The 18,684-nt window shown below is 41.6% G+C and overlaps 1 protein-coding gene across 5 annotated transcripts; it reads right to left on the reverse strand.

The window, feature by feature from the left end:
* Positions 1–1,774: 1,774 nt before the first annotated feature.
* On the reverse strand, positions 1,775–16,567 carry LOC142380857 (uncharacterized). 5 transcript variants are annotated; one of them, XM_075466799.1, is made up of 9 exons: positions 16,390–16,567; positions 15,722–15,799; positions 6,703–6,780; positions 5,491–5,523; positions 4,974–5,093; positions 3,929–4,108; positions 3,670–3,833; positions 3,421–3,524; positions 1,775–3,347 (listed from the first exon to the last, which is right to left on the reverse strand). In XM_075466799.1, the coding sequence occupies exons 1-9, from the start codon at positions 16,454–16,456 to the stop codon at positions 3,221–3,223; spliced, it is 951 nt and encodes a 316-aa protein (XP_075322914.1). In that variant the 5' UTR covers positions 16,457–16,567; the 3' UTR covers positions 1,775–3,220. The 5 variants fall into 5 exon arrangements, with proteins under 5 accessions (XP_075322914.1, XP_075322909.1, XP_075322913.1 ...); XM_075466794.1 differs by having other exon boundaries at positions 1,776–3,347; positions 3,929–4,288; XM_075466798.1 differs by lacking the exon at positions 15,722–15,799 and having other exon boundaries at positions 1,776–3,347; positions 3,929–4,288.
* Positions 16,568–18,684: the final 2,117 nt, after the last annotated feature.

The raw sequence follows: 18,684 nt of genomic DNA on the forward strand, positions 1-18,684 counted from the left end.
GATAAATGTTCTTAATCACATGGAGAATAAACATTTGGATTTCCTCAAAGTGTGTAATTCTCCAACTTTGAAAACCACACACATGTATGTGTTTTTATGTGCTTTTTGTTTTCTGTTCAGAAGTTTAGACAGTTTGACTTTGACTAGAATCGAATTCTAAGTTTTTGAGAAATCTTCCCTCAACGGTTTGAACTCACACCATGTGCCTGCATCTTATCAGGCTGCTGCACTTCAGCTTTCATCAACTGATGGTAACATTTTCCATCAACATTTTTTTTTAATTTGTGACTAAAGACCCATATATAAAGCCTGACTGTGTCCTTTTAAAGCAAACAATGTGAACATTCCCATTTCAATCTGTCTGTTTAGAATCATGATGGTGAGGCTTCATCTTGACAGATCTGACAGTTCATAGAAGGTCAAAACCCAAAGAAACATTCACCTGAACCACACCAGAAACTCCTGGAAACAGGTGAACATGTAAACTCTGCAGACAGTAGAACACCAGGACCATCCTGCAATGAGATGACAGTGTGACCATTTATCTCGTTTTACAGCTCAGGACCTAATTTAGTTTTGACTTTATCAGGATTCTATTGAACACCAATGAAAAGAACTGAAGCCTTGTTAGACAGTCATTCTTCCCCACTTCCCTCTCAGAATTAACATCATGTCCTTATCTGATGCTCTGTTGATAGTTTGACTGACAGGTTAAATATACTGAGCTCGGACTTCCTTTAGTTCCATATCAGGTTGATGTATTTCAACCTGAATTTACCTAGAAAGGTAAAAACAACAACAACAGTATGCTAACTTTTTCTTCATTTTAACAGACTGAAACATGCGTTTGATACTAAATCCATAATATAATAAGATAAACTTTCCCCTCTGTATGTGCATGCTCTTTACACCAGAATTCAGACAACAGCCCTGGAACCACTTTGTCAAGGGAAATGCAGCACCATCTGCAGGCCAAACAGCAGCAGTCTGCTGCATGTTCTTCCGTGCATGTGTGGCTTCTCTCTGGGTAGTCCGGCTTCTGCTCAAAGTGCAAAAATATGCATGTTTGGTTCATTGGTGATCCAAATTTGAAGCTAGAATTGAGTGTGCATGATTGTCTGTGCTGGCCCTGCGATGGATTGTTGGCAGCTGGAACAGGCTACAGCTTCCGACCCAAACCTTAAATTGAATAAAATAATTGTAGACGATGGATGGATGGAAATGTCAAGAGACAATAAAAAAAGAAGTTTAAATATTTAAAAGGCAGGTTTATCACCACAAAAGTCTTATGAAATACGTTTTAGCCACTGAAACTATACTCTACATTCTCTACAACACACCAGAGAAGAACCTTAAAGGGTTAATACTCAGGTTTGATCTTCATGGATGTTCTCATCATCTTCTTTTCATTTACAGTAACGGCGCTGAAAGACTGAAACCCCTTCGAACGAACATGAAGTTCCTCTTTGTAAAACCCAAAATTGACCTCCCTGATAGATAGACTTGTTCCTGTCTCGATATCTGTGGGTGTTTATGTTCACAGAACAGTTTTAAAAAGCAATGATAAGAATTACATTTTTCTTCTTAAACTAAAAGCCCTGTTTGTATTACATGAAAACATGAACAACCAACTCTGTTCATGGTCACTGTTCACAGGAGGAATCTTTCATCTCACTGCTGCAGCTCATCTTTCAGCTCGATAGTCAAAATCAAATAATAAAACATCTTTCTATTGAGACTGACAAACAAACTAGATTTTGAATACGCATGGAATTTATCAATGGATGGACGTATAAACAGATGGACAGATGTGTCACAGGATTAACGTACAAGCAGAGAAACTTCTTTAACCTTCATGACCTGCATGGATTTATACTATGGGAATAAACTAAAGCTTCTGTGACTAATACAGCATAGGAACAATAATGGTGAATATAATCATTTCTGTAATCATTTTCTGAACAGCTTTTTGGGCTGTTGAAGGAAAAGCAACGAAACAGGGTCTACTGTTACTAGGAATAATACATGTTTATATGTAATGCAATATTTCAAAACATATATATACAATAATTACGATTGTATATAATGTAATTATTGTATGCGTTCTGACATGTGAACTGTATGTGTGCTTGTCTACATGAGCAGCAGAATGAGGGTTTAAATGGCTTTAAACATTCCCTCAGTTTCCCTGTTACATTTTCCTCTTGAGGTACTCCAACACCACAACAATCTTGCACTCTCTCAAACTTTTTCCAGATTTTTTAAAAAAATTGAGTATCTGCAGTAAATCAGCCTTTATTTGCAGAATGATTCCAAATTTATTGAGCTGAACCAAATAATTCTCACACAACAGACTGTGGTAAATTAAGTTTTTACCTAAAGTGTTGTCAGTGTTATACATCAAAATGCATCCCGCATTTATAATCTATCAGGCAGTATTTGACTGAAACTGACAGAACATGAGGATCTTTTTTAACACTAAGTGTGGAGTTTATCAGTTTCAAACTTGACAGATGTGTGTGGAGTCAGAACTCAAACACTCTGAAATGAAGTCTGCACAGAAAGATCCAACTCACATTTAAAATCAGAAGTCTCCTGGAGTACAATGACTATGTCCTCTGATCTTATCTGCTCAGTGAAGAAAAATGAAATAAAGATAGGCTAACTAAGAATACTGAAGCTCCTTTTAATAGATATTATTGCTTTTTGTTAAACACACACTCACTCACTGGTTTCTTTTTTGGAGCTGCTGGTACTAATTAACGACCGTTACTGACTTTATAAAAAAAAAAAGAAATCAACAATGTGACAATGTTTTGATTACTTACAACAGACAGAAACGTGCATTTTCTACAAAGCAGAGGTTTAACATCAGTTGCAGCGTAACAGGAAAATATTTTCTTACATCAAATATTTATTTCGACAGTCATTGTAGCATTTTATCAAAACTCATACAGCGCCCTCTGCTGGTCAAAAAGCAGCAACAAATATAAGAACTGCAGGACAAACAAAAACAAATAATAATATAATAGTTGAGTATAGTTTTCATATCTAATTACATTTGGAGAAAACATTTGAATGTCTTTTTCACAGACACATCCTCATATAACTGCTTAAATCAGCACTTTCTTTTGATGATGTAGAAGATAAATAAAACTATGAACATTTTTTTTTAGAAAAAGTGAAATGCAAGTTTTTTACTTCAGTGTAACAGCAGGATTTAAACAGATAAAGCTGCCTTCTCACAGATCCATTGCTGCTTTTCATCACAGCTCACCGATTTCCATCCTTCGCCTTTGACAAGTATTACACATCGACCATCCTGGGGCTCTTGTGTCATCCAGGAGCTGAAGAAAACTTTGTTAGATCAAGCCTGATCGTTTTTGTTATTCAAAGTGATAAGAATGTTGTGTCTCTTACTTGTCAGCCAAATCACTTCCATCGACCCACTTCCATTTCCCATTTTCTGCTTTCAGGCCGATCCAGAATCCAGAGGTCGTCCAAATCTTTCCGTTAACAGATGTCTGAGGAAAACAGGGAGGAAGTTATCTGAGATATTTAAATGTTGCTCGAATGTAGACACTGTGATGAAATTAGTCAGTGTGTGTTCAGATAATCAAAATATATATTTTCATTTCATATTGCCTGTGAGTTCAGTTATTTTGTTACCTTTTCAGGATTATCACCCACAACAACCAGATCTGAACCCTTTCCTCTGCAGTCTTCTCGAGCTCCTTCCCAGCTTCTCCTTTTATCAGGCTGAGCGTCATTTACTGCATAGCAGCTGCTTGTTATGAGTAACCAGCCTCCCTCACATTGCTTACATGTTCTTGCTGAAACAACAAGGATCAATAAATAAACATTTCATTGCATAATGATATTGCTATTGTCTGTATTTGGACATAAATATATTGGGATCTTAACATACCGTTATTTTCTTTTGGACAGTAGGCATCAATGCTCCACTGAGCTCGACTGACGTTGAACTCAACCTGCTTAGCCTCCGTGTTTTGTACTTGTTCTGTCAGGTTTTTCCTGTCAGCCTCCAGCTCCTGGTTTTGCTTTGAAAGGTTCTTGTTTTCTGCAGTCAGGTTCGTGATCTTGTTTTCTAAGACATCATAGGCTTGTGTCAGGTTGTTCATCCGGACTGTCAGATCGTTATGGTTCCTCGTCAAGTTTTCGTTGTCAGATGTTAGTTTGTTGTTGAGTTTGGTCAGGTTGGAATTTTCAGCCAGCAGAGCAGTCTGGTTGGATTTTAACTGGCTCTCACTCTCATGAATGAATGTAACTGCAAAAAGAAAATTTTGCTTAATGGTGATTTGCTTAAATTTTCTTAATGGATGGTGATAATACAATGTGGGTTTTTTCTATTATGTGTTTGGCAGATCACCACAATAAAGCTTTTTTCTATCTGTTCTACCTCGTTCTTTCCAGCCAACTGAAATCCCTCAAAAATGCCTCAAATGCACCATTAGTTAGTTTATTTATCAAGATGTTTTAACATCCACTGTCTATGTGTGGCCCTCAGGCCCGAATATGTTGTTTCATTCAGAAAATTTGGATGTTTTAAAATCAAAATAACAGCTGTGCACTCTAGATTTAAGTTAAAATCACTAAAACAGGAATTAATAGTAAAATTGTTGAGGATTTTATTTCAAGCCAAAGATTTACTGCATGCATTTTGCATCACAGTTGGCCTAATTAATTGTAAAATATACATTGAACTGGCATACTGTACTGAACATGTCAAAAAAGTACAACTGAGAACCTGAATTATTTGATCTCTGCACATATTGCTTCATCAGTTTATGGGTCCACTTTCTAAGTTTGCTCTTGACAAACTTAGAAACTTCCAAGAAGAAACAAATAGAAGGTGAGTCAAAGTGCCATTACAGTGAATGATGTCACAGAGGAAATTAATACGGATATTTCTTCTGAATTTATTGTGAATTGATGCCTGTTTTCATACTCACGGTAGACACAGACACCTATGATGCCCAACAGCAAAATGACACAAACAGTCCCAAAGCAGCAACGCGACCACTGATAGAGATGACTCCTCTTTTCAGTTTCCTTGTCTGCCAAGAGTCCTGCTGAGGTTAAACACATGCACATATGTGACTTTAGAAGTCTGAGCTCATGAAATGTTGGAGGAACCCACAGTTACCCTTTTTCCCCAGCATCTTCAATTAATGTCGGCATTCACAAGAGTGTATTTTGAACACATTATCAATTGAAAAAAATTAAAAAAAGAAGAAGAAACAAATGCAAAAGCAAATCTTTTTTCCCAGGGCTTCTCAAGTCTCACATCATCTTAAGTCAAACTTTTCAGTGCATTTCAAAACACATACACATACACACAACCTCAACCCACAACCATTCGTACTGAATGTTCATTTGCTACATTGTAAAAAAGAAAAAAAGGAAACTTGCACCTCAGAAATGCTTTGTGCCAGTGTGTTCTACATAATAAATTGCATGCATGCATACCTCCAACATTATCCACAATCATGACCAGGTTTCCTGCGGTATTAAAAACAAGCAAAGTGAACCTTTTACACAACATCTGTTCCAGAATGTAAAGGCTAAGAACAAATTCTACATGAGTGTTTTGATTTATTTGACTGAAAAATGCTTCTTAAATATCAGTTTTCTTGACTTTTAGAGACGATTTTACATGCCTTCATCCCATGAGGCCTTGAATGTTGAATCAGCCCCTTCACAATCACTCAGCATGCAATTCATCTGACACATTAGTTCCAAATGAGCCAGTACATGAGTAACAATTCACATTTAAATAAAGTTCCACAGCTTCATCTGTAATATTTGCAAATTTGATCATTGTGAGCAAAGCTAAACTTCATAATTTACAACAGTTATCCTCCCTTGAATTAAGTTCAGCAGACTGTTGCACCCACAACCCAAAAGGGAACATGACAGCAGAAGTTTTTACACCAGCGTAGCACAAAGCTTAAACCGTTTCCTGCATCTTTTTTTAAGTACATCAGTCGTCACACACTTATTTTCAAAAGCCAGAATTTCACGGAAGTATGAACATTCATGTGTACACAACAATGTTTTTTAAAACCTATTCCTGCCCATCATCTCATCATTCGTTAATCCTTCTATAACCCACATTTTACCATCCACTATACTGTATAAATGTTTTTCTTCATACCTAAATGTATTTCCTCTGTGTAACCTCCTGTTTCATTAACATTCTGTAATGTGCAGTCACATGTGCAATAACCTGCCTGAATCAAGTCATCATTTTAGATTTTACATCAGGATATTATAGATATTGTAAGAAACCGTGTGGAGTTGAACTTTAGTGAAGATGTAACTAATGAATAGCTGCTGTATACTATAACCCCAACCCTCTTTTTAGACTTCATATCTTCTCTGTAGATATTCAAACTTCGTTTTGATAACCATACTGCAGCTGTAATGTGTAAATTCCTCTTCTGCTGGATCAATAAAGTCTATATTTATCTATATCCGTGTCTCTCTTTTTCTCCCTCTCCCTCTCGTTCTGTGTATATTTATAGATATAAATATATATACATATAAAACCTGGGAAATGTCAAATTCAATAAACTAGTTTCCTTTCATGATCGCAGCACAGATAGCTGTTTAAGACGGAAATGTTTTCACTTATGATTTTTCTGTTTAATGGTTTTTTTGTCCGTCTGTACGACTTACCATTTGAGTCAAGGTTTTTTTCAGTTGTTTCATTGCGCACTTTGACTTCATCATACACAGTCTCCTCCTCCGTCCTACCTGTAAGAATTCAAGAAAAATGAGAAAATTATTTCACAGTGAAATGTATTTTTGCTTGACATTAAGATATTGACAAAAGTCTGTTTCTTTAAGTCTTTAAGTTCTTCTTTAAATCTACATAGTTGGTATTTATCTATACATATGCTTACATATCTATCTATTCATCCATCCAACCATTTTTTATGCCCATTTAATATAATTCAGGGTCGCAGGGGGGCTGGAGCCTAGCCCAGCTGTCATTGGGTGCGAGGTGGAACACAGGTGTAGCAGTCACAGTGCCGTGTGGATTAAGAGTTTTTCAAACTTTGACAAAACCAACATTCCTGTGGGGGATGTTTACGTATGTGGATATAAACCAGATCTTCATTTTCTTTCCACAAAGGAAAAAGAGACAGAAACTGCAGAGCCTTAAGAGCTTTTGGGAGTCGAACTCGCAACAGACGCCTGCAATAAAAATTGGGATAGACTCTAACGAACAAAGAACTCACTCTTGGAAAAGTGGGACACTTACTATCTTATCTAGACCATAACTCGAAAATTGACACTTTAACACCCCTTTTCACCAGCAAACCGACCAGATGGCTACATACAAACTGAGAAGACTTCATAAGACTCACTTTTAGTCGAATCTTAAAACTATATTAAATGTGTTTGATAACCGTGTACAATTTCTTTCAGGTTTCCAGCTTGATCACAAGACGCATATAGAGACAATTTGTACGATTCTGGCTTAAATATTGACAAAGAAACAAACTTGTTGGAAAATGCCCAACCTGCCTGATGGAACCACATTGCCCCCTAGTGGTCTGCAGTGTTGATTAGTTGAACATTTAAATCCCAGAGGACTCAGTAAAATGGACAATATAGGCAACTATTAACTTCTAACATGTCCCTTCAGTATCTATTTGGTATTTGTTTAGTGTCCCCATTGTTAACACAGAAAATTAACATTTCATAGATATTCATCTGAATTTTGAAAGTCATAATTGTCTTTATCATGTGTGTTATTTTGATGTCTTTATATTACAAGTCCATGTTATATCTTTAATCTGCATATCTTAACAAGATGTGGTGTTTTCAGAATCACCGAGACAAATGTTCCATGAGATGGGAGTAATGGAGAAATAAGAGTTTTCTTTGTCTAAATCCAGAAATCCCCATATAGCACAGATCACCTTACACAGACATGCACACAGTTCAAGCATGTCATTGGCTGAAAAAGTAGTGTAAGCCCCGCCTCCGAGTGTCAAAACCCGGAACCCGCGGAAAACACACTCTCTCGGGCTCTCTGTCTCTCTCTAGTTCTCTCGTTTGCTGGCTCGCTTCAGGCGTCTGCTCTCTTGCTTCTTGCCTCTTGTTCCAGAAGGGTTCCAACCCAGAGTTTCAGAAGGAGATTTGAGCAGAGAACAGCTGCTCAGAGACTTTTAGAGATGGTTTAAGCAGAAGAGAAGAGCTCGCCGGAGTTTGGGAGTTTTCCCATAATCTCAGGAGAGAGCGGAAGGACGTGTGGATAACGATGCAGCGGACGACCGGAGGAGACCCTCCAGAACCCAGTGAGACCCCGGAGACGAGAAAGAAAGACCCGAACAAAGAAACAGATTGAAATACTCTGAAGATGCACGTTTTACGTGTTTTTGTTCGTCCCTCGCCATCCACGTCCTTCTACGTCGCACGTCCTAACCTCCGCTGTTTCACGCCATCATCACCTTTTCCTACCAAGAAGCCAACTCCAAGCAACCTTTTATTAATCTTCTGTGAACTTAAGTTCACTTCATCAGAGAAGCAACGGACCCACTGACACTCAGAAGATTCGATCATCTAACCACAGCCCTCGGCACCATCGTTGCCGTTTCCCGGTGAAAAGAAGTAACTGAGAAGCTAAAAAGTCAGCCACCACAGCCAGGAAGGCCCAGAGAGCGGAAGAGAAATCCCCTCGGACCCGCGTGGCCGCTGCCGTGGTCCGAACCGACTAAACAGAACTTCAGCACAGTAAGACCGACCCGTTTTCACCTTAAAGTGGGTTTGATGGATGTCTCGAGGCTTTCACAGAATGATACATTAATCCGAAATGTCAGTATTTAGCTTCAAATAGTCAGCCAACCCAAACTATTTGAATAAATCCAGTATCTCTCCATTCCCCATATTTTATTTTATATTCACTAAGTGTTTTTATATAATCACCCATATTCAATGCATCTTCTGTTTGTTTAAAGGTTCATGTCTAAGATCATATCATTGTAATAAACAGCTCATATATCTATATATATATGTTATAATCACAGATTGTGTCGTATGCTTTCTTTACGTAATGTCTGTCCAACCAAACGAGAACTTCACGAAAGTAGCGAGATATGAGACTGAATATTAATTGAATATTAATTGAATGATTAATTTAACACCAGGATCGTAAGATTTCAAACAGTTTTCCTACCTGACTGTGACTTAAATTAAGTCAAAACCTAGGTAGGTGGTGCCCTGAATTCGAGGTAAGGTTTATTTGAGACTGTAAGAACATCTCATAAATCCTTATATGTAGCGTGTGGGATTGAGGGCGGAGTGGTTCGATCATTTGTTTTTCCTTTTTATTATTTTTTTTTGTTGGTTGTATTCCAACCGCTTCCGGGGTATGCATTGTCAGAACACAAACACGAACGTGATTGGTCCGCAATTAAGGGCTGGCATCTAGATAGGGCACCTGGGGTCCTTGGGCAGGTAACATCCTCCTGTGTTAGCTGGGTGGCTGGCGGCGTTGGCGTGGCGTGTTTCACAATAAAGTATGCTGCAGTTTATCTTCCTTTTTTTTTTTACCGGGGACAGCCTTTGATGGGTACATTGCTGAGCATTAAATGGTATTGTTTGGTTGGTCTAGGGAGAAGTAGCGGGAGCCTCTTTCCCTACGCTTGCGGCATTATTCATTATAAAATTGCTTGCGTTTGGCACGTCTGCTTGGGCATCTGTATGGGGCGCGGTAAGGTATGCTGCCGTTTTGGTTGCTGCCATGCTTTCTCGTTTGTAGGCTTGAACGTTCAGCAGTATAATGCTTTCTTGCTCTCTTGCTCTCTCTTTCTCTCTCTCTCTGCGTAACCAGTGTCGGCCTGAGTAGTGGGGTTGCCTATGGAGCCTTCCCAACACTTGTGTGTCCAATGAAATATAGCCACAGGTATGTTTTAAATGATGTCAGAAACAGTGTGGTGTTTTGATTACCCTGGTTTTCTCATTGGGTGTTACCACCACCGGGGGGGGTGTTGGTAATTATGCAAAGGTGTGATTAATCAACTTCATAGTGAAGTTTTATTGACAATTTGGTATGATCTTGTGTTTTAAACGGGGGGATTAAAGTGTTGTATCAGTTCGGTAATGTTTCATTTGGTTTTTGTTTTTTCTTTTCAGCATCAGAATCTGTGCGCAGTTCAGCTGCTGTTCTCTTGAGTTAATTTTGTGGAGGGTACGAGGTGTGTGTGTGCCTGCTGCTAGCTGCTGCATTGTGGGTGTCATCCCCCCATGTTTGTCTGTTTAATTTTGTTCTCCTGTGAAACACTTCCTATGGAAAAAAGTATTTTTGATGAGTAATTTAATAAAAAGGTGTATTTTTATACTTCTCTAAATATCCTTGTCGTGTGGGTTTCTGACAGAGTTCCCCTTGATCTAAGAGTGTTAATCAAGGGGTGGCATAGTCTACTGCGGGGGGGCGCTGCCGCTACATAGTCTATGGTAGGGGGCGCTACATTTTGGCGTTGTCGGCAGGATGCAAATTCCTGTGAAGTGTTGCATTAGAGTCCCTTTTTGGTTTGTTTTTGGTGCAGCAGCGTGTGTTTGTGTGTGGGTGTAGAGAACAGCAGCTGACTAGAAGATGACGGAGCTCCAGGAGCTACGCGATCGCCTGGATCAGCTTCAAGTGGAAAATCAAAGACTGTCAAGTGCTAGAGGTGATGCTCCTCCATCTGGGCAGCGGGACCAGATATTGTACATTCCCAGAGAGAGACGTTGTCCGAAATTCTCTGGTACTCCTGCAGGTGCCTCTTTATCGGTGGAAGAATGGGTCGAGGAGGCAGAGGGCTGCATTCGGGCAAGACACATGTCCACTTATGAAAAAGCCATGTTTTTGTATGATCACCTTGAGGGTGAAGCCCGAAATGAAATCAAATATCGATCTACGGCAACTAGAGAAGACCCTGTAGAAATTGTTACAGTCTTAAAAGAGGTTTTTGGATGTGCTAAATCTTATGTATTATGGCAACAGCTCCTGGACAGCCAGGTAATTAGGGAGAGCGCCAGCCCTTATTCTTCCCCCATTGTCCTTGTAACTAAGAAGGACGGCAGTCTTAGGCTTTGCGTTGATTATCGCCAGTTAAACTCCAAGACTTGGCGTGATGCCTACCCCCTCCCAAGGATAGAGGAGTCGCTGGATGCATTGTCAGGGGCCAAGTGGTTTTCCACATTAGACCTTGCAAGCGGTTACCATCAAGTCCCAATGGCAGAGAAGGACAAGTATAAAACCGCCTTTTGCACACCATTCGGCCTTTTTGAGTTCAATAGGATGGCATTCGGCCTCTGCAATGCACCCGGTACCTTCCAGCGCCTCATGGAGCGTATATTTGGGGACTGTCGCTACCAATCTGTTCTCCTGTATTTGGATGATGTCATCATATTTTCCTCCTCGGTCGAACAACACCTCGAACGGCTGGAAGAGGTGTTCAGGAGGCTGGAGGAGCAAGGACTGAAGGCTAAGCTATCCAAATGCAAATTCTTCCAACGTGAGGTGAGCTACCTGGGACATGTCGTCTCTGCTGAGGGGGTATACACTGATCCGTCAAAAATTGAAGTGGTGAAGGAGTGGAGGCGTCCAGGCCACCTCGCAGAGCTCCGGTCTTTCCTGGGCTTTGCGAGTTATTATCGCCGGTTCGTGGAGGGCTTTGCCAAACTTGCAGCCCCCTTACACCAGCTGGTGGGCAAGCTCAGTGGGCCTCGGCGGAAAGGGAAGACTCCACCTACCCCTCTGGGCAAGGCGTGGGATGACGCTTGTGAGACTGCCTTTCAGTCCCTGAAGAAGAAACTGACCTCTGCCCCTGTGTTGGCCTATGCTGACTTCCAGAAGCCCTTCATTCTGGAAGTGGACGCTAGCCATGGTGGGCTTGGGGCCATCTTGTCGCAGGAGCAAGAGGGAAAGGTCCGGCCAGTGGCGTTCGCCAGCCGTGGGCTCAAGCCGACAGAGAGGAACATGGAAAACTACAGCTCCATGAAGTTGGAACTCCTGGCAGTAAAGTGGGCAGTAACAGAGAAGTTCCGAGAATACCTGCTTGGGAACCAGTTCACCATCTTTACTGATAACAATCCCCTTAGTCATCTCCAGACGGCGAAACTGGGTGCACTCGAGCAACGATGGGCCTCACAACTTGCCTCTTTCGACTTTGTCCTCAAGTACCGCCCAGGGCGGTGCAATCAGAATGCCGACGCCCTGTCCAGGCAGTACTTGGAGCGGTTCGCCCTTGGTACTGCGGTACCAGAACTGGGTTCCTTGACTGAGAGATGCCAGCTTTCGGCTCTGGAGGGCCACTGTGAAGAGGTTACTGCCTTGCCAGGGCGCATGCCTCAAGATCTTCAGAGACTGCAGGAGACTGATCCAGTCATTGGTCCTGTCCGGTTGCACCATCAACAGGGGCAGTGGCCGTGTACTGAAGAACGTGAGTCACTGCCACAAGCCAGTCGAAGTCTTCTCCGTCAGTGGGACCGGCTGGTGGAGCGAGAAGGAGTGATGTACCGCTTTGTTCAGGCCTCGAGTGGTGGTCCGCAGGTGCTCCAACTGCTGCTGCCCCAATGCCTGAAGGAGGAGGTGCTGCGAAGTGTGCATGACGACCAGGGTCACCAAGGAGCAGAAAGGACCCTTCAACTCCTGCGAGCCCGCTGCTTTTGGCCGAACATGGCTCAAGATGTGGAGCAATGGTGCCAGAGGTGTCAGAGATGCGTGCTGGGGAAGGCAGTACTACCGAAGGTGCGGGCCTACTGGGGCACACTACAAGCGAGTAGGCCAAATGAAATCCTTGCCATGGACTTCACTTCCCTAGACCCGGCAAGCGATGGCAGAGAGAGTGTGCTTGTCCTTACTGACGTCTTCACAAAGTACGCGCAGGCCATCCCGACCCACGATCAGAAAGCGACCACCGTTGCCCGTATCCTGGTGCAGCAGTGGTTTCATAGATTCGGCCCGCCAGCGCGGATACACTCCGACCAAGGGCGGAACTTTGAGAGCCTTGTGATCAAGCAGCTCTGCCAAATGTACAGTATTCAGAAAAGCAGGACGACTCCGTACCACCCCCAAGGAAATGGCCAGTGCGAACGGTTCAACAGGACATTACATGACCTGTTACGCACATTACCAGTGGCAGAGAAGCGCCGGTGGCCCCAGCACCTGCCCCAGCTCACTTACGCCTACAACACCACCCCGCACCAGACCACTGGACACTCGCCATACTTCCTAATGTTTGGCCAGCACCCCAGACTGCCCGTGGACTTCCTTCTCGGGAACAACCGTGCATCTCATGAGCATGACAACCTGGAGGAGTGGATCCAAAAGCATCAGCAGAGCGTACATTTGACCCAAGAACATGTCAGGCAACGGGCTGCCGACCAGGCGCGGAGGCGGAATCAGGGCCATAACGACCAAGTGAACGATGCCGGGTTTCGAGAGGGCCAGCTGGTACTTCTGCGTAATCATGTTCAGGGCCGGAATAAGATCCAGGACCACTGGCATGCCAACACTTTCCAGGTGCTACGGAGTGCAGGAACTGTGTACACCGTGGCTCCATTGGGCGGGGGATCCTGCCGGCAGGTCCATCGGACTGAGTTAAGGGCCGTACCGGATGGGTGGCAGTCGGAACCAGATGGGCACATCCGACCCATGGCGCAGACCAAAGGCCAGCGCGTGGGAAGGAGCCCTTCTCCCACAGACGCAGACCCAATTGATGGTATGGTGGTTCTGTACAGTGAGGGGGGAGGCCAAGAGCACCCAGTTCCGATCAGACCCCCGGCCCTCGGAGAAGGGGAAGCCCTGGGAGTCCACGAGCCCATGTCTTGCACTGGAGCGGATCAAGCACAAGCCCTGCCCCCAGATGAGGTGCCTGGCCCACTGGAAGATGCGCCCTTGCCCTTGCGGCGTACAACCCGAGTCACAGCAGGCTGTCATTCCAATCCCCACCATCTCCCGCGGAGATGTGTCGTAGCCGGTGGAGAGGGTGGTCCACAAGAGGAGGGCAACCTGGAGGAAGAGTAAGCTGTGATCGTCGGGCCGCCGATTCAATCAGAGGGGGTTGAATGTAGCGTGTGGGATTGAGGGCGGAGTGGTTCGATCATTTGTTTTTCCTTTTTATTATTTTTTTTTGTTGGTTGTCTTCCAACCGCTTCCGGGGTATGCATTGTCAGAACACAAACACGAACGTGATTGGTCCGCAATTAAGGGCTGGCATCTAGATAGGGCACCTGGGGTCCTTGGGCAGGTAACATCCTCCTGTGTTAGCTGGGTGGCTGGCGGCGTTGGCGTGGCGTGTTTCACAATAAGGTATGCTGCAGTTTATCTTCCTTTTTTTTTTTTACCGGGGACAGCCTTTGATGGGTACATTGCTGAGCATTAAATGGTATTGTTTGGTTGGTCTAGGGAGAAGTAGCGGGAGCCTCTTTCCCTACGCTTGCGGCATTATTCATTATAAAATTGCTTGTGTTTGGCACGTCTGCTTGGGCATCTGTATGGGGTGCGGTAAGGTATGCTGCCGTTTTGGTTGCTGCCATGCTTTCTCGTTTGTAGGCTTGAACGTTCAGCAGTATAATGCTTTCTTGCTCTCTTGCTCTCTCTTTCTCTCTCTCTCTGCGTAACCAGTGTCGGCCTGAGTAGTGGGGTTGCCTATGGAGCCTTCCCAACACTTGTGTGTCCAATGAAATATAGCCACAGGTATGTTTTAAATGATGTCAGAAACAGTGTGGTGTTTTGATTACCCTGGTTTTCTCATTGGGTGTTACCACCACCGGGGGGGGGTGTTGGTAATTATGCAAAGGTGTGATTAATCAACTTCATAGTGAAGTTTTATTGACAATTTGGTATGATCTTGTGTTTTAAACGGGGGGATTAAAGTGTTGTATCAGTTCGGTAATGTTTCATTTGGTTTTTGTTTTTTCTTTTCAGCATCAGAATCTGTGCGCAGTTCAGCTGCTGTTCTCTTGAGTTAATTTTGTGGAGGGTACGAGGTGTGTGTGTGCCTGCTGCTAGCTGCTGCATTGTGGGTGTCATCCCCCCATGTTTGTCTGTTTAATTTTGTTCTCCTGTGAAACACTTCCTATGGAAAAAAGTATTTTTGATGAGTAATTTAATAAAAAGGTGTATTTTTATACTTCTCTAAATATCCTTGTCGTGTGGGTTTCTGACAGAGTTCCCCTTGATCTAAGAGTGTTAATCAAGGGGTGGCGTAGTCTACTGCGGGGGGGCGCTGCCGCTACATAGTCTATGGTAGGGGGCGCTACATATATTTAATAGGTATATAAATACCCGGTAACGCTACACAGGCATCTTAAAAGGATATGCTTTTTATACTCTCATCAAACCAGAGCCAGATAAATACGTTTGCTTTATGCAAATGCATTTCAAAATTATTCTTGCAACAATCCAAAACAAATTGCCCTGACAAATACTGTTCAGAATATTCTTACTTTGATCAGCCTGCAAGCTGTAGCCACCCATTCAGCTATCGCTGTTCAAAGTTTGTAAAGTTTTCCGGATGTTTCCACTGCAAACTACTCAGCCTGGTCTGCCTTTGGTGAAAGTGGGGATCTCCTTATCAGCTGTGTGCTTTGCGAGCAAGTGATAGTTAAGACTTGACATACTCTCCCTGACAGCAAAGGCAGACAACTTTAACTTTCACTTATGATTTTCTGTTTATTTGTTTTTTTTACGACTTACCATTTGGGTCGGAACTTTTTTCGGTTTTTTCATTGCGCACTTTGACTTCATCATACACAGTCTCCTCCTCTGTCCTATCTGTAAGAATTTGAGAATAATGAGATATAGTTCAACTTGTGTCACAGAGAAATGTCTTTTTGCTTGACATTAAAACATTGACAAAAGTCTGTGTTTTTCATTACACAGTTGGTGTTCATTCTTTGTGCCAGCTGCTCTACAAAACACAGACTTGATATACTCTGGTGATTACGCAATCCACCTCGACAGTGAAGGCAGATAACTTTGGTCTTGTCAAGATAACCATCTGTCATTCTAAAGCCCTTTTTCTTTATTCATTTCAGCTTGTCATCAACAATACTTGGCTACATCCCTTCTTCAAAGTTTCCATCATTTTGGATTCAGCTAAATTAAGCTGAAACTGGGTTTTCTGAAGGATGACAGTTGCTAAAAGACTTTTGTTTTGAAGGTGAAAATTTTAAAGACACAATTGTTCTTCACAGCTTAAACTTGTATCCGCAATTTTCGCTTTTGTAGATATTTCGCCCTTTATACCGATCCATTCACTACAATCAACACGACCGAAGCAAAAATACTCTATTGGTCAGCTCTAAGTTATTCCTTCTTATTATACTATTATCAAGGAGAACATGAGAAAAAACACATCTTACCTTTTGGTTTGGCTTGTTTAGTTTTAAATACAACAGAAGCATAGTGAACCTCTCCCTCCTCCGCCATTGCAATAGACTAACTGATTAGTTTTATCACTCTTGTAGACAATAGTACCACAGTAATAGAGCAACAGAGCACCATTTCAGAGAAGTGGTTATTTCCTCTGAGACACATCCTTCTATTAGACTTGTGAAATAAAAACTTCTGCTTTTGGCAGAGACTCATTTGCATGACATATATATAAATATATTTCATACCATACACAGTGTTTTTTCTGTTTCGTGGGAATTCTTTCACCATATGTAAGAGGATACAATGCAAACAATGTGCATGTTGGAGAAAGTTTGCCATTATTTAACCCAAAATGTTAAATATTACTTTTACTCTGTGTCATACAACCAAATCAACTTCCCCACTTATAGCTGTCTTTTTTGTCCCTCCTGTGGCTTAGCACTCATGCATAAACAATTTCTCCGTTCCTTTCTTCAACTTTTGAAATAGAGTGTAAAAAACTCCCTTATACCAATGTGTCATTGAAAGCGTCATTCAGCGTGTTCTGGTAATTCTCAACTGCAAGACTTCCTTTTTAATGACAGAATAATGCACAACAAAAATAGTTTGTTCTCACCATGTCAACTTACAAATGTCAACCTGCCACCTAAATGTGGGTGTAACATAACAGATGAAACTGTATCAGATAGATTACAGAGAGACACGATCAATTTGGGAATAAAACCAACTTTAAAATCTTTGTTCCAATCGGCGGGGACTCTGTAATTCTTCCTAAGAAGGGGAGTGTGTTTACCAATGCAAGTTGGGGCTGAGGAGATTTTAAAATTTTTGGAAAGTGTGAGATTATGATTGACTTCCATGACTATCATTCGTGTTTTTATGGGTCAGTTGGTCTTGAACGTCAGTTTATTTCATCCACTGGCTTTATAAGTACTAGCGCTGTAGAAGAGATTTTAATTGCATATGTCCTGTAGACAGATTTATATAGTTGGGTCATATTAGTGCTTTGTAGTACAGGTGAAGACTCATAAACAAAGAATGACATTGCTAATCAGATCTTAAAAACAAAATACAGAAGAAAACAGAGGAGGATCCACCCACTGTGCAAAGATCCATTGTTCTGCAGCCCCTGCGACTAAAGAGCCTGTGATGAGGTTGTGACAGGATAACTTCAGGAAGCTGAAGTATAGAAGTATGTTTGCTCATCATAAATGCAGTGAGTTTAGGATTGTTAAACTCACTGCATTTATGGTAAACATGTCTGATCAAAACACCTACCAAATAATGCTGATATTTGAGAGAGAAATATTTTGAACAGGTTGTTAAAATATGACTCAGGAAGGTACACCCTGGATAGGTCGTTAGTTTTCTAGTATTTATTTTAGTTATCTTAACTTTAGAGCCAGTATGTTTGAATGTTTGCATTTCACAGCTAGAAATCTGATAATTATCTTCTCCATTTACTGATTCTATAGCTGCAGTTCAGCAAATGACCAGTTCTTGTTTGACTGGTATGTGTTTGAGGACCTGCTCTCAGAAAAAAACAGAACTCGAGAAGTTTTATCAAATGCTCTTAAGCTTGATAGATATGTGTTATTATGACAGATCTTTATGGTTGTTTGCTGACGTCTCTTTTTCATGCAATTCTTCAAAGAATATATGAGCAATAAATTTAATTAAACAGTAGCAATTAAATTCTATTTTGATTAAGAAATACTCAATTACAAGTAAAAGAATAAAAGTTTAGGAAGATACATTTTGTTACCATACTACAATAAAAGTACTGTTCTAGTTCCCTTGACTAATATATATTTTTACTCATGATTGGACTATTAGTGCTGAAGCATCAAGGCTCATATTGGTATTGTAGCTGCTGTAGATTGAGCAACTGTAACACACAAATCTGTTTTTGCTGAGCCATCCAGCCATTTCAGCATGTATGAAAATGAAACTTTTTAAGAAGTGCAGAGGGAAAAGCCAATATTGACAAAGCAACTCATGTGGGATATCCCACTGGACTGTGAGAAGCTGTAAAACTACTAGTTTAATTTTAGAACAATGCTGTTGTATGTTAAAGGTTGCTGTATTATTCACTGTCTATTTATTTTAAAAGTAACTGGGGAAGAGGAATCAAAGGACAGTATTTCCCTCTGAAATAAGATTTGAAGCATAAAGAGGAACCACTTAAACTCAATATAAATACACTGACAATGGTAGAGTTGAGGAATACCAACTGAACAGAGATAGCTCTTGCTCAACATTTCCCGTGATTAGTGAGTTGT

This window comes from Odontesthes bonariensis, chromosome 5, assembly GCF_027942865.1.
Source record: "Odontesthes bonariensis isolate fOdoBon6 chromosome 5, fOdoBon6.hap1, whole genome shotgun sequence".
Classification (NCBI taxonomy): domain Eukaryota; kingdom Metazoa; phylum Chordata; class Actinopteri; order Atheriniformes; family Atherinopsidae; genus Odontesthes; species Odontesthes bonariensis.